General features: G+C 41.3%; 1 protein-coding gene across 1 annotated transcript; it reads left to right on the forward strand.

The window, feature by feature from the left end:
- The first annotated feature begins 1,880 nt into the window (after nt 1–1,880).
- On the forward strand, nt 1,881–12,093 carry LOC114709587 (zinc finger protein 14-like). Its single transcript, XM_028893520.2, has 4 exons — nt 1,881–2,305; nt 8,195–8,321; nt 8,543–8,603; nt 9,529–12,093. The coding sequence occupies exons 1-4, from the start codon at nt 2,303–2,305 to the stop codon at nt 11,525–11,527; spliced, it is 2,190 nt and encodes a 729-aa protein (XP_028749353.1). The 5' UTR covers nt 1,881–2,302; the 3' UTR covers nt 11,528–12,093.
- Nucleotides 12,094–21,308: the final 9,215 nt, after the last annotated feature.

Consider the following 21,308-nt stretch of genomic DNA (forward strand, 5'->3'; position numbering starts at 1 on the left):
ACTTGAAATCTGGGGTGATAATTCCAGCAGTTATTTTATTGTTCAGAACCATTGTTAGCTATCCTGGGATTTGTGTTTCTATATGAAGTTGAATTTTTTTAAAATTCCTGTGAAGTTCTGTGCCCATTTTTTAATAAGGTTATTTGTTTTCTTGATATTAAGAGTTGGAATTTTTATGATTGTGTTGTATCTGTAGAATTTGGTAGAATGGCCATTTTCACAATATTAATCCTGCTTATCCATGAGAATGTGATCCCAAGATACTTTCTGAAGCCATTGTGGAAAAACATTGTTTCTCCCTGATTTCTTTCTCAGCCTATTTGTCGTTTGTTTATAAGAAGGCTATTGATTTTTATGTAATTTTGAATCCTGCTACTTGTTGAACGTGTTTGTCAGCTGTAGAAGTTTCCTGTTAAAGTTTTTAGGGTCCTTTATTATAAAATCATATCATCTGTAAATAATGATACTTTGAATTTTTCTTTTCCTATTGTATCACCCTGATGTCCTTCAGTTGTCTCATCTGCTGTAGTTAAGACCTTAAGTACTATGTTGAACAGGTAGGAGGGAATAGACAATCTTGTCTTGTTCATGATTTTAGTGAAAATGTTTTGAGTTTCTTTCAGTTAGGATGATGTCAGTTGTGGGCTTGTGGTAAATCACCTTTATTAAGTCCCTTATATTGCTAGTCTCCCCAGGACTTTCATCATGAGGCGGTGTTAGGTTTTGTCAAACACCTTTTCTGCATCTAATGAAATGACTGTGTGGTTTTTGTCTTTCAGTCTGTTTATGTGGTAGATTAAGTTTGCTGAACCATCCCTACATCTCTGGAATGCATCAAGCCACCTTGAATATGGTGGATAATGTTTTTGGTGTGTTATTGGATTTGGTTTGCAAATATTCTATTGAAAGTCTTTTATCTATGTTCGTAGGCGATAATGATCTATTCTTTTCCTTTGGTTGGGTCTTTTGTGGATTTGGTATCAGAGTAATAGTGACTTCATAAAAAAGTTAAGAAATGTTACTGTTTCTACTTTGTGAGGTAATTTGAAGATTATTTGATGTTCTTTTAAGGTGTGATGTAATTATGGCCTAAATCCATCTGGCCCTAGGCTTTTTTTTTTTTTTTTTTTTTTTTGTTAAATGTTTCATTACTGCTTCTATTTCACTAGGGGCTTGGAGCCAATTTAAATTATTTATCTCATCTAGATTTAACATTGGTAAATTATACATGTATCAAAAAATGCATACTTTTTTAGCTTTTCCAGTTTTCTGAAATAAAGATTTTTAAAGAATATCCACTGTCGTCCGTTGTAATGACTCCTTTTTGTTTTTTGTTGTTTTGTTTTTTGTTTTTGTTTTTTTGTTTTTTTTTGTTTTGTTTTGTTTTTTTGAGACAGGGTTTCTCTGTGTAGCTTTGCTTTTTGTGTTTTTTTGTTGTTGTTTTTTGTTTTTTGTTGTTGTTGTTTTGTTTTGTTTTCTCGAGACAGGGTTTCTCTGTGTAGCTTTGCGCCTTTCCTGGATCTCACTCTGTAGACCAGGCTGGCCTCGAACTCATAAAGATCCACCTGGTTCTGCCTCCCGAGTGCTGGGATTAAAGGTGTGTGTCACCACCACCCGGCCCCTGTAATGACTCCTTTTTCATCTTTAATTTTATTCATTTGGATCTTCCCTCAATGTCCCTTAGTTAATTCGGGTAAGGTGATAAACCAACTTTACTCTATCTTAAGATTAGAAGCTGAAAGCCATATGAGATGTCCAATCAGGACAGCCGGGGGGCGGGGCGGAAGCTCCTCACCCTCCATCCCTTTTCCCTGCGCCGGAACAGTCGCAGGCTTGCGTGGTCCCGGCAGCTGAGGCAGGGGGTTGCTCAGCCTGTGTAGCTGTGGGCCCGACAACCCCAGGAGCCATGCTGAAGGCCGTGGGGTGGACCGCGAGCCGTCGGGACAGGCGCCCCGGCGGGCGGGGCGGAAGTCCCTCGCCCGCCATCCTTCTTCCTGGTGCCTCCCTAGTCGCGGATACGTACTGACGGAAGAGGGAGTCGGGATGGTTTGGCCTCCGTAGCCGTGTGACACCTAAGGGCAGGAACAGTTTTGAGGGTCCCAGGGAAGCGCGGGTGCAGACACAGTGTCCGATGAGTGCACTCGCCGGCCCCGGCTGCAGCGCCAGCGAGCGGGGCGGAAGTCCCTCTCCCGCCATCTCTCTGCCCGCACCGCCACGGTCGCGGTGCTGTCACGTCATCCGAGGGGGCCCGGGGTGACTGAGCCTCGCTGGATGTGTGACCGGCGAGGCCCCGAGCGCAGACATGGTGAGCGGCGGGCGGGCGAGCGCGGCGGGCGGGCGAGCGGCGGGAGGAGGGGGTGATGGGGGGGCTCGGTCCCTCTGCTTCCGGGGTGACGGACCCCGGCGGCCTCTGCGCCGCTGCACCTGGGACTCCCGACTGCGCAGCGGCGCAGAGCCGAGGGGCCCCGGGCTCCGGGGGAGGGGATCCGCGGGTGCCCAGGGTCCTGGGAGCCTCTGAAGGTCTCTAGCAGCGACGTCTACAACTCCATGAGTTTGTCCCCCATCCAGGTGCTGCTTCGTCCCAAACGTCCCTGCACCGCTTGGTATTTACTGTTTGGCCAGCTCGTTAAAGGGGGGTATCCGCATACACACGTAGTTGAGGCCCTCCATGAAGTAATGAATGTTTTTGTCTTAGAACTGCTTGTGGACATTGATTTTTAAAGCAGAATGAGGGGCTGAAGAGATGGCTCAGTGGTTAAGAGCACTGACTGCTCTTCCAGAGGTCCTGAGTTCAATTCCCAGTACCCACATGGCGGCTCACAACTGTCTGTAATTCCAGTTCCAGAGGACCCAATATCCATGGCAAAACACCAACGTACATAAAATAAAAATAAATAAATTAATTAATTAATTAATTTTAAAAAAAGCAAAATGAAAGGCGAGCGAGGTGGGGCATGGCTTTTACTTGAATCGAGTATTGGCAATCGCAGGGAAACCTCAAATACAGTATGTGCAAGCATCTCCAGGGCTGGGCAGAAAAGGCATTTGGGTTTTAGCTACGGACGGCGGCAGTTTTTGAGAAGATGGGACTGTAGCAACTTCAGCTCTGAAAGTTTCCTCTCAGGTCAGATAAGTTGATGATAAGTTAAAGGGCCCTGTTCTGGCCCAGGATGGGGGTGAATAAAAAAGAAAAGTGACAAGATTGGAGAAAAACTTAAGGAAACTTCACTTAAGTATTTTGTTATTAAAGATGAAGTTGTTGTTTTGAGGCAAAAACGGGTCTCCGGCTAGTTTGTATCCCGCTGATTAATAGCTTAAAAAGTGGATAGATATTTTAAGTGTCATCGTCTACGAACAGTGAGGAAAGCCTCCTCAAGAAGAGAGAAGGCGCCGGGCGGTGGTGGTGGTGGTGGTGGTGGTGGTGGTGGTGGTGGTGGTGGTGGTGGTGGTGGTGGTGGTGGTGGTGGTGGTGCACGCCTTTAATCCCAGAACTCTGGAGGCAGAGGCAGGCGGATCTCTGTGAGTTCGAGGCCAGCCTAGTCTACCAAGTGAGTTCCAGGAAAGGCGCAAAGCTACACAAGAGAAACCCTGTCTCGAAAAAACCAAAAAAAAAAAAGAAAAAAGAAAAAAAGAAGAAGAGAGAAGGCATTGTGAGATGGAAGGTCTATAGTCGGTGCTGTTTACCAAAAGAGAAGTTGAAAGAAAGAAAATAATGTATGTGGAGATGGCTAAATGAAATTTCTTGGCCACTCAGAGTTCCTCTACTCAGTTCCTGGAGTCATATATATCATGAGCTGTGCCTGTGTGGTGAGATGGTCTCAAAGCTCAGGGACAGGTTTAACCTGAATTTGGGTTCCTTTGTGAACTGTAAGTGCTTCCTGATTTTTTTTTTTTTAAGATTTATTTTTTTATTATGTATACAGTGTTCTGCCTACATGCATGCTTGCAGGCCAGAAGAGGGCACCAGATCTCATTATGAATGGTTGTGAGCCACCATGTGGTTGCCTGGAATTGAACTCAGGACCTCTGGAAGAACAGCCAGTGCTCTTAACTGCTGAGCCATCTCTCCAGCCCCGCTTCCTGATTTTTTAAGCAGCAAGTTTATAGCACTTGAAGCTATAAACTTCCTTTGCAGACTATATTGTTGTTTTGTTTTTTATATGTCCCAAAGGTTTTGTGTTTTCATTATTATTTAGTTCCAGGAATTTTGATTTCTTTTTTGATTTCCTCTTTAGACCATTCATCATTCAATAATGAGTTGTTCAATCTCTGAGTTTGTGTACTTACTAAACATTTGTTCACTGTTGATTTTAAGTTTTATTGCATTGTGGTCAGATAGGATACATGGAGTTATTTCAGTCTTTCAGAATTTGTTAAGAGTTTTTTTGTGACCCAGGATATGGTTTATTTTTGGAGAAGCTTCCATGGGCTGCTGAGTAGAATATATATTCTTTGATATTTGGGCAGAATATGCTATAGATATGTTACATTCTTTTGATGTATGACTCTAATACTTAATTCTAATATTTTTCTATTTCTTGTCCAAATATCCTGTCTATTGGAGACAGTGGGGTATTAAAATCACCCCATAGTATTGGATTAGTGTTAATCTGTCTTTAATTCCAATAGTATGATTTTTTGGATATATTTATGTATGGATGTCTTGCCTACATGTTTATGTATGCACCACATGCATGTCTGATGCCTGTGGAGGTCAGAAGAGGGCATTCCCTGAAACTGTAGGTACCTTGCAACTGAAGTTGTGGATGATTATGGGCCACCATATGGGTTCTGAGAACCAGCCTTTGGTATGCTTTTTATAAGATGAGGTGTGTCGGAATCTTTGCATATGTTTAGGATTGTAATGTCATTTTGGTTCATTGTTCCTTGTTAATCACTATTTGTGCTCTTCACAAACCTGCACCTTTCTACACCAGACTGTAGTTTTCTCTTTCACCTAACCCCTACAAAGAGGATCATCTCCTCCCACAAGTCAAAGGTTGCGGAGTTCTGCTTCTCCTGCTTTGTTTTTCTCCCTAATCTCCTAAATCCACCAAGTTTGCTTTTCTGGTCTAACACCTACAGCCACTCACTTTCATGTGTTGCCTTGTTTTCATGCTGTACAGAATCAAACTAGGGCTGACTATCCCTATCTTCCTATCTTAAAGCCTAACCCAATAGTCATAGGTTTTAATGTTTCCATCCATTTCTTACAGATTTAAGTTCAAAATTTGACTGTAATCTGTAGATGTAACCAATCGTCTTATTAAAATAAGAAACACAGAGCCAATGTAAAAGAGAAAGCCGAGAGGTCAGAGCTCAGAGATAAAATCTTACCTCCTGCAGTGCTCCTAACTTCCCCGAGAGAGAGCTACTTCCTGTTTGTCTGTGTTTAAATAGTCTTTCTGTTCTGCCTTCTCATTGGTTCTAAACCCAACCACATGACTGCCTCATCACTGCCTGTAAGTACCGCCCTCCAGGTCTTAAAGGCATATGTCTCCAATACTGGCTGTATCCCTGAACACACAGAAATCTACCTAGCTCTTCTAACCATCACGCTCTTGCTATGGCTCTAATAGCTCTGACCCCATGGCAACTTTATTTATTAACATAAAATTAAAATCACATTTCAGTACAAATAAAATATCACCATAGTAATCAGAAAATATTGAAGTTGTTTTTTCCTATTTCAATGGATAGCTTTATATCTGCTAGTAGAGAGGGGAACTACAATGCATGTTTCCAAAAGTCAGTTTTTTCTTTTATTCTATATTAAAGAGATTTGTGATTTATGACATTGTTGTAAAATGCCTGCTATGTGATAAACCAACTTTTTGTTTTCATTTGGGCCAGTTAAATACTGTTATCTTTTTATGTGATCCATTTCTCTCACACAGGTGCACGCTTGCAAATACAATTGTGTTTAGAAGTCAGATGACAATCTCTGTTGTTCAGTACTGCATTGCCAGGCTAGTTGGCCCACCAGCTTCCAGGGATTCCCCTGTCTCTACATACCATCTTGCCATAGGAGTTCCTAGACCTTTGATACTAAACTACAAGATTTCATCTATACTGCTGGATGTTGGGTTTTTTGTTTTGTTTTGTTTTGTTTGCTTTGATTTTATTTTAATTATGCCTTGATTCTTCCTGTTTCCAGGAAGAAAATATTTAACATATTTTTTTTTATTTTTACAGGATTCCACAGTTGAAATTGTAAATATGCCTTACCATGTCTGGCTTTACTTGAGTTCTAGGGAGTTCAAACTCAGGCTTGCATGGCAAGTGCTTTATATATTGAGCCATCACCTAGACCCTTTCACTATCTATTCTTTGTTTTTTTGGGTTTTTTTTAATTCTTTCATACACTATATCCCTATCACAGTTTCCCCTCCCTCCACTCCTCCCAGGCCTTCCACCTCCCCTCTCCCTCAGATCCATTCCTCCTCCATTTCCCTTCAAAAAAGAGTAGACCTCCCTGGGGTATCAGTCTAACACAGCATAACAAGATGCAATTAGACGAGGCACAAACCCTCATATCAAGGCCGGGTGAGGCAACCAGTAGGAGAAAAGGAATCCTAAGAGCAGGCAAAAGAGTCAGAGACACACCTACTCCCACTGTTAGGAGTCCCACAAAAACACCAAGCTAACAACTTTAACATATATATGGAGGACCTAGCACAACCCATGCATGCTCTGTGATTGCCTTTTAAGTTTCTGTGAGCCCCTATGAGATCTGTTTAGTTGATTCTGTGGGTCATGATCTCGACCCCTCTGGCTCCTAAAGTCTTTCCTCCTCCTCTTCCATGGGGTTACCCAATTTCTGCCTAATGTTTAGCTGTAGGTCTCTGTATCTGTTCCCATCAGCTGCTGGATAAGGCCTGATGATGATTGGGCTAGGCACCAATGATCTATTCTTAATCAGTCTGTTAATGTTATCTTGAATAGTGGGGTATGTTAATTAGCTTTGCATCCCTATACAATATACCTGGGAAAAGCAACTGAAGGTTTTTGTGATGATTAGTCTTCTTATTAAGTTGGTCATTTGGAGTCACCTAGGAGACACATCCCTGAGTATGTCTGTGAGAGTGTTTGCAGAAAGGTAACTGAGGAGGTAATACCCACTGTGAATCTGTGTGGTACCTATCTTATTTTCTTTTTGTGTTGTTATTGTAAAGTGCCCTAGTGAATGCAGTTTAAGAAAGGAAGGGTTTAATTCATGGTTCAAGATATAGTTCATCCTGATGGGGAAGTCAAGGGAGCAGGAACTTGAAGCAGCTGGTCATATTACATCTAAAGTCAGAAGAAGAAAGTAATGAATGCATGCTGGTGTTCAGCTCACTTTCTCCATTTTATACAGTCCAGAATCCCATGTCTAGGGGATGGTCTCACCCACAATTAAAATGGATTATCTCAAGTCAGTTAGCATAATCAAGATAAATCCCTATGGATGTACCCAGATGCCCATCTGCCAGGTTGTTCATTACTAACCATTACACATAACCATAGTCTGAGACGCCAAGCTGAATAAAAGAGGAAAAAGGAAGAATTCAAGTAGAAACCAGCATTCCCTGCTCTGTTTCTTGATCTTCACTGATGTGGAATCCCTGCTGCATGGTCCTGTCCCCATGAATTCTGCCATGTCTGCCCCCGCTATGATAGACTTTACCCTCTCAAGACATAATTCCAAATAAATCTTTCCTTTCACGAATTGCTTTTAGTCACAGTGATGAGAAAAGTAACTTACAGGTTGAAAGGTTTATTTTATGTCGAGGTTCAGATGATGCAATCTTGTCAGTTCCATTGCTTGGGGTCTACAATGAGGTAGAACATTATGGCCATGGGAACTAGCATTGGATGAGGAAACTCACCCTCATAACCTATTCTTAAAATATGTGATTGTAAGGCAGCTGCTTATTAACAACGTCTGCACCAGTAGTAGTATTGTAGGGAAATGATGAAGGCCTGTATACCAGTAGAAATTGTAAGTTCCATCAGCATACTTGGTGATTTGTTATTGTTGTGCTGTGCTTTACCAAAAGTTCAAAGCTAATGTGGGAATGCTTGTGTTAGAGAGTACAGTTATGGATGTAAAATAATAATGATCAGGATATATATTAAACATTTAGAGAACACTCACAGATGTTCAGTGTTGTGTGTTTCATCTTTTTTTCTGGAAACATCTTGGCTATTTTAGGACTCTGTGACCTTTGAAGATGTAGCTGTAAACTTCACTGTCGAGGAGTGGGCTTTACTAGATCCTTCCCAAAAGAAGCTGCACAGAGATGTGATGGAGGAAACCTTCAGGAACCTGGCTGCTATAGGTATAAATGAGATCATACTTCTACTTAATCAATCAGATTATAAGTCTGTCTTGCTTGAAAATGTTGCTCCATGATTTGGAATATAGAAAGGGTAAATTTGGTGATTATATCAGGCATGGTCATGTTAGATTATTAATCCTTATAGAGTTTGTTTGTTTGTTTGTTTGTTTGTTTTTCTGTTATAACTTAGTAAATCGGATTTTTCTGGGTCTATATTCTAGGAAAACCACAAAAAGACCAGCATATAGACAATGACCACAGATATTCTAGAAGAAATCAAAGGTAACTTTGCTAACTCATGATAATGTGTCTCATAATGTGAAAATGGCCAGTAATTTTTAAAATCAAGACACCTATCCAAATAAGCCCAGCTTCAAGGTGATATAATCTAAAGCATTTATCTCCAAAAGTGCTATAACATTGGAAATACTTACAGTATTGCCATGATGTTGCAAGTGATATGTTCTAATGGTTTTGTATATACAAACTTTTGTCCACACACAAAGTTAATAAAACAATAATGTGTGCCTTCCTTCAGGCTTTGAGTATGCAGTATATAGAAAATATAAAGAAATTTTATGTTTACTCTGGAAACAATCTTCAATATATATATATGAAAAAAATCTTAGAGAAATAGTTTTTGTTTAAGCATTTTGCATAAAGAATAATCAAGTACATTTATCTGTGATATAAAGGCAAATGTGATCACTCATGTCCTCATTCCCAGCTACTAGGAGTCTGGAGGAATGTTGAATTTGAAGGTAGCCCATGCATCATAGCAAGAGATTGACCTCAAAACTAAATAAGACTTAAACATTCATCATTTCCAAAATAATTAACCTATGAGAGGTATTAAAAGTCTCATATGATTGGGTTAGGAAAATGATTCATCAAGTAAAGGTATTCACGACCAAGCTTGATGACCTGAATTCAGTCTCTGAGACCCATTATAGTAGAAGAGAATCAATGCCTACAAACTGTTCTCTGACTTGCATATGTACACCATAACATGTGCACACACAAATAGTAAACAAATAAATGTTAGCACAAAAAGAAACCCTATATGAATACAGTGTCTTGATATTACCTGTCTCCACATCCTGTATAACCTTCAGTCATATTCCAAAATTCTCAGGAATTTTGCTGGTAGGAAATTTATAACTTTATCGGTGTACTTTCCTTTTTTTTTTTTTTTTTCTTTAAACAGAAATGAAGTTGTAGAAAGACTGTTGGAACATAACAAAGATAATGAATGTGAAGAAATCTTGAGACAGATTCCAAACACCATTATGAACAGGAAAATTTCTCATAGAACAATGATTTGTGAAAGCCATGTGTATGAAGACAACATGCTCATTGGTCATTCATCTCTTAATGTGTCTATGCCTCTTCAAACTACACATAAACCTCATCAGTATGAGCTGTGTGGAGAGAGACTCTATAAGATTGGGGAATGTGAGAAAGCCTTCATTTATCCAGAATGCTTTCTAAAGCATGAAGACACTGACACTGGACAGAGATCCTATGAATTTAACCAGTGTGAGAAAATCTTCAGAAGTAATGGTTACATTCAAATACGTGTGAATAATGAAACTAGAGAAGAAATATATATGGATGAGCAGCATTATAATGCTTTTACTTATCCTGATTTTCTTCAGTATGTTGAAAAGATCCACACTGGAAAGAAACCCTATGTATGTAAACAATGTGGGAAAACCTTTTCTTTTTTGAGTAACATTAGAAGACATGAACGAACTCATACTGGAGAGAAACCATACAGATGTAATATATGTGATAAAACCTTTACTTGTTTGACTAACTTTCAAGAACATGAAAGAACTCACACTGGAGAGAAACCCTATTTATGTACACAATGTGGGAAATCCTTTTCTTTTCTGAGTAACATTCGAAGACATGAACGTACTCATACTGGAGAGAAACCATACAGATGTAATATATGTGGTAAGGCTTTCAGTTATTTGACTAACTTTCAAGACCATGAAAGAACTCACACTGGAGAAAAACCTTATGTGTGCACACAATGTGGGAAGGCTTTCACTTACTACTATTCCTTTCAAACCCATAAACGATGTCACACTGGAGAGAAACCCTACGTCTGTAAGCAGTGTGGGAAAGCCTTCAGCTATTACAATTCCATTCAGACACACAAGCGATGTCACACTGGAGAAAAGCCCTATCTGTGCAAGCTGTGTGAGAAAGCCTTCACTACTCTCAGTTCTCTGCGATATCACGAGAGAATTCACAGCGGGGAGAAGCCCCATGTATGTCTGCAATGTGGAAAAGGTTTCAATTCTTCCAGTACCCTTCGAATACATGAAAGGACGCACACTGGAGAGAAACCCTATAAATGTAAGCAATGTGGTAAAGTCTTTAGTGTTGACAGTTCCCTTCGATACCATGAGAGGATTCACAGTGGGGAGAAACCCTATGTATGTAAGCAGTGTGGAAAAGCCTTCACTCGTCATACCTCCCTTCGGTGCCATGAAAGGATTCACTGTGGGGAGAAACCCTATGTATGTAAGCAATGTGGGAAAGGTTTTATTTCTTCCAGTAACTTTCGAAAACATGAACTGACTCATTCTGGAGAGAAACTCTGTGTATGTAAACTATGTGGGAAAGCCTTCACTGATCGTAGTTCGCTTCGACGTCATGAAAGAATTCACAGTGGAGAAAAACCCTACGTATGTAAGCATTGTGGGAAAGGTTTCTCTTCTTTGAGTGGTTGTCAGAGACATGAACAAATTCACAGTGGTGAGAAACCCTATGTTTGTAAGAATTGTGGGAAGGCCTTCACTAATCCCAGTGCCCTTCGAAATCATGAAAGGATTCACAGTGTTGAAAAGCCCTATGTGTGTGAGCAGTGTGGGAAGGGCTTCCTTTCTTTTAGTAAGTTTAGAATACATGAACGGATTCACACTGGAGAGAAACCATATAAGTGTGAACAATGTGAGAAAGCCTTCACTGGTCACAGTTCCCTTCGACGGCATGAAAGGATCCACAGTGGAGAGAAACCTTTTGTATGTAAACAGTGTGGGAAATCCTTTTATACTTTAAGTGATTGTCAAAGACATGAACAAATTCACACTGGTGAGAAACCTTACATTTGCAAGCAATGTGGGAAAGCCTTTACTCGTTCCAGTTCCCTTAAAATACATGAGAAGACTCACACTAGAAGGAATTCCTAACATGGAAAAGTATTCTTAACATGCCAGTGCATAGAGCAGAGAGCCAGTGTCGTGTTGTCTGTAGGAATGCCTTTAGTCATCTTGGTTGTATTCACAGACATGATAGTGCATACCATAGTGAGAAATCTTAAATGGATGTGCAGATATCTTCCGTTGGCAGACCTCTGAGAATGTACCCAATATCAAAACTTTTATAACAAAGTTATCAGCTATAAAACAATTTTCAGGGTTTTGTGAAAATTCCTTATGTAACAATTTTTTAAGATTCCAGTGAATGAATTTGAGAAAGAATATTGCATTAATTTGTCAATAATTCAGAAGATAAGTCTCTAGAATGTTTACTTCCAATTTTTACTCTTGTAGATAAATTTTCAGATGACTTAATCTAAGATTTCTTAAAGCAGTGAGGCATGAATTTTAAAGGTAGTGTTTTTTTTTAGTCAAGTTATGTATATTTCTTTTCATGTTGGATCCATATGTAAATCAAATGTGTTTCTAATATGTTTTTAGGGTAATATTAATGAGCTGTTGAAAATAAAGTTTTATTCTTAGGATTTCTCTATTAAGATTGTGTGGCAGCTTCTTTGATGTTTCTTGTTTTATTTTGTTGGACTTTTTGTGTTTTGGGGGTGTTTTGTTTTTGTTTTGAAACAAGGCTCTGGAGCTGGAAAGATGGCTCATAGGTTAAGAGCACTGACTGTTCTTCCAGAGGTCCTGAGTTCAATTCCCAGCAACCACATGGTGGTTTACAACCATCTGTAATGAGATCTGGTGCCCTCTTCTGGCCTGCAGGGATATGTGCAGACAGAACACTGTATACATAATAAATAAACAACATAATAAATAAATAAATATTTTTTTTAAAAAAAAGAAAGAAAGAAAGAAAGAAAGAAAAGAAACAAGGCTCTGTGTAGCCCTGGATGTCCTGATACTACCAGGTTGGCATCTACTCAGAGATCTACCTGCCTCTGCCTTCCCAATGCTGGGGTCAAAGATGTGCAACACCATGCTTGGCTTATCTTTGATACTGTATCTTTTCTATTCTTTTTCTTATTGCTAATTAATGCCAAATACTTGAAACAAGGGGGGAGAATTTCTTCCCTTTGGCTCACAGTCCATTATAGCAGGGAATTCATCAAGTAAAGAAGTTTCTATCACTGTGGACACAAAAGTAAGTAGTGTGCATTATAAGAAGAGACCAGTAGAAAATATAAGAAGGATACATTTTCTCAGTGACCCACTTCTGCCAATTATGCCATACCTCGTGCATTTCACCACTCCCAACCGCACCCTCATTGAACACATGCAGGGGTTAATCCTTAGGCCAGGGTAAAACCCTGCTGATCTAATCATTTCTGGAAATGACAAAGCATAGTTGTGCTACTTTACCCTAGCATCTCCCAGTGCAGCCCAGTTGGTTACTTCTCAGGTCAGATGTCATTTTATATTTTGTGTTTTATACTTTGATATATGTTTTCTTGAAGACTGCACACTAGAGTTCTCAACTATTTTGTGGCCAGTTTACAGATTCTCAAATCAGAAGATAACTGCAAATATTCTACCATAATCATAAATTAGGTAGAATATATGACTTTGCCAGTATTTTTCTTGAATGTCAAATTATTATCATGTGCTTACAAGTAATGGCACTTTTATCCACGTATTAATTTCACTTCAGGCTTGTGTTGTAACTTTTATTTTGTTCTTTGTACTTTACTCATACTAAAAGATACATCGTGCTAGGTTAAGCATCTTTTTACCAGAGACTGCAAGGATCTTACCTTTTGTGGACTAATATGTAATGAGTCATGCTTCTAAATCTGTCCCTAAGCCATAGGTAACCATGTGTGTTATCATTAAAATCACTTTCCTTTTTATCTGTTTTTTGACACAGTATCCTTTTGTTTTGTTTTGTTTCGAGACAAGGTTTCTTTGTGTAGCTTTGCGCCTTTCCTGGAATTCGATTTGTAGACCAGGATGGCCTCTAACTCACAGAGATCTGCCTGCCTCTGCCTCCCGAGTGCTGGGATTAAAGGCATGTGCCACCACCTGGCTTGACACAGTATCTTACTCTGAACCCAGGTTAACCTGTAATTGACTCTATTTCATGGAAAAATAGACCTGAGCCATTACACCATGCTTAAAAGTCATTCTTGCTTAAATTTCTGAAAGATTTGTTTGTTTTAGAGGAATCACTTGATATTAAACATGAAATGCCCCCCATGCTGCATAAACATAATGAGATATATGCCTGGCTACAATGTAGATGTGAATACCATTATAGCTTTAGTAATTTAGTATTTCTTACCAGGAAGGCTGCAATAACAGAATGAAAGGAAACCTCAGTCATGAGGCTTCAGTATGATTAATAAGGGCAGGTGTGGCTCTTTTATATGTTTCAAAAGTACAATTTCACCAAGTTTAGAGACATGCACAGGATTTTTTGTTGTTTTGTTCATGTCCAGAGGACATCTACCTCTGCAGGTGTGTGACATTTATCATAAGACTTGGCCTTGCGGGCATGAGAACAACTACAATCTTCTAGATTCATGTTTTGTGGGGTATTTTCTTTGTTTTAATTTACTATTTTTTGTTTAGGTATGGCATTTTGTATAAGACATTGTTCTTCAGTAAATACAATTGTTCTACTTTGGTGGTATGTTATCAAAAACCCAAACTTAAATAAGTATATTGTAGGTTGAAAATGCACTTGATACACTTTTTACTAAACAAAGCTAAGTTGATTCTTAGCTTCAGTATATTCAGATCATTTCTATTAGTCTGTAGTTGAACAAAATCACCTAACACAATGGCTTTTATAATATGTTGAATATATCATAGTTCATCAAATAGTATAGACTCTATGGGATGGCATCCATTTCTGTGCTTCTAAACAGGTGGTGCCTTACTATGCTACTTACTACTACCCACCTAGCATCATCAGAAACTATACTTGAATAGCTCAACTTCAGACTGAGCTCATTTTTTTGCAAAGCAAAGATATTTTCTGCTAGTGTCTTTTATCCCCAACATGAGCAAGACCATCATGAGACAATGATCATCCTCGCCTCAATTCAAATGTGTAATCCACCTACTCCCAGTATATTTATACTGCTTAAATCTGGCATTTGTATTAGTTACTTCTGTGTTGCTGTGATAAAACAAATGGCAGAACAACTTAAGGGAGGGTTTTTCCTAACTTATGGTCTCAGTCCATTAGCACAAGGGAGGCATGATGACTACCAAAGTCATGGGATCTTGCAGTAAAAATGTAACTGTCTTTGTCATTATTCTATTGCCATGAAGAGACACTATGAACAAGGTAACTCTTATAAAATAAAACACATAAATGGGGGGTTGCTCATAGTTTCAGAAGGTTAGTTGGTTATCATGAGGAGCATGGTGGCATGCATGGTTCAGGAATGATAGCAGAGAGCTACATCATGATCTGCAGGCCAAGAGAGTGGACTGGGGCTTGGTGTAAACTTTTTGAAACATCTAAGCCCAGTGACACAATTCCTCCAACAAAGCCACACCTAATCCTTTCCCTGGTGACTAAGCATTCAAATATATGAGCCTATGTGGGCTGTTCTCATTCAAACCACCTCAATAACTGGCAGACAGAAAGCTACTAACAGGTAGGAAATAAGTGGGTATAATCTTCCAAAGCAGGTCTGCTCCTAGTGATGTACTTCCAGGCAGTCCCTACTTCCAGAAAGCTCTACCTCCTCAAAATAGCATCACACAGTGGGAGCTGACAGTAAAAAACATGAAACTGGGGGACATTCCAAGTTCAAGCCACAGACTCTCAGATGGACAATATGTTTAGGGAAGTTGTAAGAATAAACCCAGGACAGAGACAGGTTTTCTAACCTTCAATCTGTGTTCGTTGAATATGCATTTCCTGTCATTTTCAAGCATTCCTTACATGCTATCACCACAAACTAGAAATATACAAAAGCAAGCTAGGGTTACCGAGGCATTTATGTATATAGTCACATGCAAGATGAAACTACTACAAATCCTGTCATAGTTTATGAAAAAAATTAGGTTGTGAACCTGGGAATATTTGCCAAATGGGAAGAAAAACTGTTAAGGACCAAGAATGATGACAGGCAACAGGGAATCTGGAATGTGTATCTCTTGTGAGGGAAGTAATTGTGGCTACATAAAGGTGTCCTCATTGTTTATCATATTTCCATATTCAGTACCTCCTCAATCCTGTGTCAGCAGTTGTGAAACGTAGATGTGAACAGTGAGGCATGGCAGGCAATGCTGCCTGGCGAGAATGACCATTATTGTTATATGTTATGTATATGCATGCGGTGTAGGAATTATGCCATGGTAATTGTTTTATTTCCTGTGCTACATGGGCTTATGTTTCCACTTGGGATTATGGAACCTAAAGTTTCTAATTATGTTTCAGTACTGTCAGGTTAATGTTTCCTATGATTTGGGGACTTAAAACATACATATGTATGTCATTCTGCCGCCATATGCAATGGTTGATGCTGATTTTTTTTTTTTTTTTTTTTTTTGGTTTTTCGAGACAGGGTTTCTCTGTGTAGCTTTGCGCCTTTCCTGGAACTCACTTGATAGCCCAGTCTGGCCTCGAACTCACAGAGATCCGCCTGGCTCTGCCTCCCAAGTGCTGGGATTAAAGGCGTGCGCCACCACCGCCCGGCTTGATTTTTTTTTTAATAGCATGCAGGATTCAGAAAACCTTTCATTCACTAGACCCAATTACAATTTAAAAAGAAAACAGTTGGCAGGACAGTAGTGCACATACATACCTTTAATCCCAGCACTTGGGAGGCAGAGACAGGTGGATCTCTGTGAGTTCAGGGCCAGCCTGGTCTACATAGTGAGTTCCAGGACAGGCTCCAAAGCTACAAAGAAACCCTGTACTGGGAGCCTGGGGAAGTGGAGAGACAGCAGGAAAGAGCTATAGAAAGAGAAATGACTAGACCATCTGGAAATCCCAACTTCTCAGCACCTCAATTCACAAATTCAGAAGGAAAATCCAATAATCCCCATGTCTCATATAGAATTCTGTTCACTGCCTTGTCTCATTTGCAAAATAACTTAGAATAGAGGGCAAAGAGCTGAATCCAGAGACTCTAAGCTGGGGCCCACATTAAGGCTGAAAGGGAGAGCAATGGAGTTCCTTTGAGAAGTCTCTGGGCAGCTGTCCTTTCCTGCACATGGCCTCCAGCTGCTCAAAACACTCAGAAATGCTGACAGTGAAAGCTGCAGAGCACCAGAGAACAGGTCGTGTTTGAGTCTGGCGTCTTCTCTAAGGCAGCCATCCTGGCTACAGGCCGACTCTTTCCTGAAGCACCTTCTGGTTTCGCGATGGGTGGAATTGCTGGAGTCACTCTTTACCTTCAGTAGATTAATGGAGTCTGAAAGCTGGGTGTGTAGCTTAATCATAGTGTCCCGAATTAGCATAACCAGGCACCTGAAGTCAGTCTTAGGACATGCGGGGGGTGGGGGGGGGGACTGAAAATGAGGTTTATAGAGGTCCTTAGGTAGTCTCTTGGAGTTGATGAATTTGACAGCTTGCTTAGGGAAGAACCATGAAGTGTGGTGAGTTGAGGCTTTTCTTAGGAAGGACAGAAATTCCCACTTTGGGAAGCAGAGACAGTGTACCATTCATTGAAAGGTCCCAAGCCTCCCCAAATGGCAATGCCACTGACAGTGTCCTAAATGACAGTCTGGGTTCAGATCAAGCTGAACTCAGGACTGCTGGCCCACGGGTAAAAGCTTACACTCAGTTTTCTTAGAAACTTGTGAAACTGATTTCCCACAGCTAGCCTCGCCTCCCAGCTCCTCTCTCCTCTGAACTCCCAGCTTACGCACCTCTCTGCTTACAGCTAGTCTTTATGGCAAGGCCTTCCCCGGCATTTTTGCTATCCTTTCAGCTCCTAAGAGGTAGCCAGGCAGCTTTTGACTCCCCCGAATGCCTCTGGCCATTCTCTCTCTATCACCGAATAGACAGCCACCCTGCAGGTTCGTGTTTACAGTAAGTCCACCAGTGCATCGGCCTAGTTCAGTGCTGCCTTGCCCTCTCCCTTTCAGCTGTAATGGCCTCCAAGTCAGATCCTTCCCGGTGATTCCTCCCAGGGCTTTACTTTAGTTGTGTTGTCTCTCGGGCTTGGGGACGCACTCAGTCTCCTAAATGCTTGGTTTCCCTGTGACTTTGGTTACAGCTTCCTGTCCAAGCTAAGTCAAATCTCTGTCTCTCTCTGTCTCTCTCTCTCTCTTTTCTCTCTGTATGTTAAGTGTATATAAATGCATAAACCCCTGTGTGTCTGTATGGAAGTCAGGTAGGATGTTGTTTTTTTTTCTTTTGTTCGTTCTTTTTGTTGTTGTTTGTTTTTGCTTGTTTGTTTGTTTGTTTGTTTGTTTTGAGACAGGGTTTTTCTGTGTAGCCCTGGATGTCCTGATACTCACTCTATAGATTAGACTGGCCTCTAACTTACCAAGATCCTTCTGCCTCTGCCTCCCTAGTGCTGGGATTAAAGGTATATGCCACCATCCCTGACTGGATGTCTTTTTCTATCACCCTCGATCTTATTTTTTTTTTTTTTTTTTTTTTTTTTTTTTTTTTTTTTTTTTTTTGGTTTTTCGAGACAGGGTTTCTCTGTGTAGCTTTGCGCCTTTCCTGGAACTCACTTGGTAGCCCAGGCTGGCCTCGAACTCACAGAGATCCGCCTGGCTCTGCCTCCCGAGTGCTGGGATTAAAGGCGTGCGCCACCACCGCCCGGCGATCTTATTTTTTTGAGTCGGAGTCTTTCTTTAAACCTGTAACTCTGTGCAGGCAACATGTATACTACATTCATAACACACACACACACACACACACACACACACACACACACACATACATACACACACACACACACACACACACACACACACACACACCAATAAATCTAAATCAGTCCTATTGGGGCTGGAGAGATGGCTCAGAGGTTAAGAGCACTGACTGTTCTTCCAAAGGTCCTGAGTTCAATTCCCAGCAACCATCTGGTGGCTCTCAACCATCTGTAACAAGATCTGGTGCTCTCTTCTGGCTTGCAGTCATATATGATGTATACATAATTAATAAATAAATAAATAAATAAATAAATAAACCTGTAACTCACCATTTGGACTAGGCTGGCTGGACTGCAAAGCTCACAAAGGATCTACCTATGTCTACCACCCCCTCCCATCATCACCACTGTCCCAGTTCTCGGGTTGCAGCCATGTGCCTCCATGCTTTTAACACTGGTGCTGGGGATCCTAACTCAGATTATCATGCTGCAGAGCCATTTAACTGGTGAGTCCTGTTTTCCTTTCCTTCGTGAAGTAGTGTTGGCACATACCTCCAGTTTCTGTATGTATTAAATAATCGTAAGATTTACTTACTTTTCTTATCTGAAATTGGATAGAGTGACAGAAAATTTTGACAAAATCCCTGTCCATAAAGTCAACTGCCTCATCCCAAACTCCCCAAGCATTATATCACCTCATCTATCCTGTTCCTGTGTAGCCTGCCTGGCCTAAACAGTCCTTCTTTTTCTCCAGGGTCAAAAACACTTAAGTCTGAGGCTGAAAAAGCAGATGCTTGGCTCTGCAAAGCCAGGTGCAAGCTCTGTTTAAATGCAATTATTCCACAGGCCACAGGAAGCCTTGTCTGAGAAAATCTGCTGGGAAGTATCATTTGGGGTCCTGATCCTTGGATCACTTGTCCCGCTGCTCTCGGGTCAGCATGGATTTCTGAAAACTAGCCAGTCAGGGCCATGGGCGCAGTCAGAACTGTTCAGTCGGGAGCACTAGGGGGTGGCGCGAAGTTCCTCGCCCGCCATCTTCCTTCCTGGCACTGCTGTTGTCAAGGTGCTGTCCCGTTACCTGAGCGGTAACTGAGCCTCACCGGCCTGTGAACACTGAGTCCGAGAGCCCGTTGTGAGGCCACAGGAGCCCCAGATGAAGACATGCTAAACTGCCCGTGAGCAGGGCTGTAGGAGCGGCTCTCGGTCATTCTGCTCCAAAGTCCGAGGAACCCCAGTGTCCTTTGCTGCGGGAGCCTCGGTGCAGCTGTGCCCAGGACTCCCAGTGGGCATGGGGGTGGGTGAAGGAGCGTCACTGCTGCCTTTCGTTCTTCCCAGGGTAGCCTAGCTCCTGAGAGGTTTTTAGACTCAAGAAAAACATTCTAAGACACCAGCTTGTCCCTTCATGTCTGTGTTTAGCCTGGCAATAAGTTCCTATATTTCCAGGGCCTTCCCCAGAATCCCAAAATCATTGGAAAGGGGAAATCCATACATACTTATGGTTTGGCCTTGGAATAGAAGAGTCTCCTCTGAGGCAATTCTTAGTAACCTTGGACTGGAGGCGCTGATTTAAAAACAAAATGTAATTGTCCACTCCCAGTAGGTCCTCAGTAAGGGTTGGGGCCTGGAAATCGTCTTGATGTTGTATGAAGTATTGTGCAGGAAACCACAGTGGCTATGAGTTCATGATTGCCTTATCTGTATCACATCCAGAAGACGGCACCTCACAGCCCTTCTCCCGATCCATGCCATCTCCATTTCGACAGTGTTGCTGGTGAGGTTAATATGGGTGTCCCATTTAGAGCTGGGCACTCAGTCTCTTATCTTCAGCACTTGACCATTGGCTGCTGTCTAGTGAAAAAAGAAGATTCAGAGCAGCCCAGGTCAATGGTAGAATCATTCGTTTTTGAGGATATGGCTACCGGCAGGTTTCCCATGCTCCAGTGGATGCCCCACACATATGGACAGCACTTACTGGGTTATCAAGAAAGAAAAAGACATGAAGTTGGGGAGGAGTGATGGGTGAGACAAGGGGGAGATGAAGGTGGGAATTGTGGGTAGACATGTTCATGTTATATTGCATGTGTGTATGAAATTCTTAAAAATAAAATTTTAAAATACAGCTAACGGTACCATATCACCTTATTTGAAAGGTTTTAATAGGAGAGCAGCCCAGTTGTGAGTATGCCGCATCAACAGATTTTTGTAGAGGAGGGTTTTTCATGGGAGCTACTGAGATGCACCAGTGGGCAAGAGCCCTTGGGCATAAGCACCGGGACCTGGATTCGGATCCCAGGACCCATGTAGCAAGTTGGACATAGTCTCATGCTTCCCTGTAAGCCCAGCTCGTGGGAAGTGGACAGGAGGGTGACCAGGGCCCGCTGGTCACACACCTAGCCAGCTCTAGGTTCAGAGAAAGACCTTGTTTTGAAGGAATAACGTGAAAAAAGATAGAGGAGGATGTCCAGTTCCCGCCTGCGCCTCCAGATGTGTGTCTACAGGCATAAGCACATGAAAATGCATGTACCACACACGTCTTAGTTACTTTTGCTCTGCCCAAACACCATGAACAAAGCAACTTATAAAATAAAGCAACTGATTGGGCTGTTTCAGAAGGTAAGAGTTCATGATGATATAGCAAACACATTGAGAGAGGAACAGTTGAGAACTCATATTGTTTTTTTCTTTTCCTTGTTATTCAATGTTATTTATTTTGCATACCAATCACAGTTTCCTCCTCTCTTCCTGTTCCCTCCCCCCCCACCTCTTTTCTACAACCCCCTCCTCCACTCCTCAGAAAGGGTCAGGCCTCCCATGGGAGTCAACAAAGTATGGCACATCAAGTAAGGCAGAACCAAGCATCTTCCACCCTGTATCAAGGCTGAGTGAAGCATCTCACCATAGGGAATTGTGATACCTCAGTAAAACCCCCCACTCTATCCCCTACAGACAAAGAGAAGCTT

Source organism: Peromyscus leucopus, chromosome 17 (genome assembly GCF_004664715.2).
Source record: "Peromyscus leucopus breed LL Stock chromosome 17, UCI_PerLeu_2.1, whole genome shotgun sequence".
Classification (NCBI taxonomy): Eukaryota; Metazoa; Chordata; class Mammalia; order Rodentia; family Cricetidae; genus Peromyscus; species Peromyscus leucopus.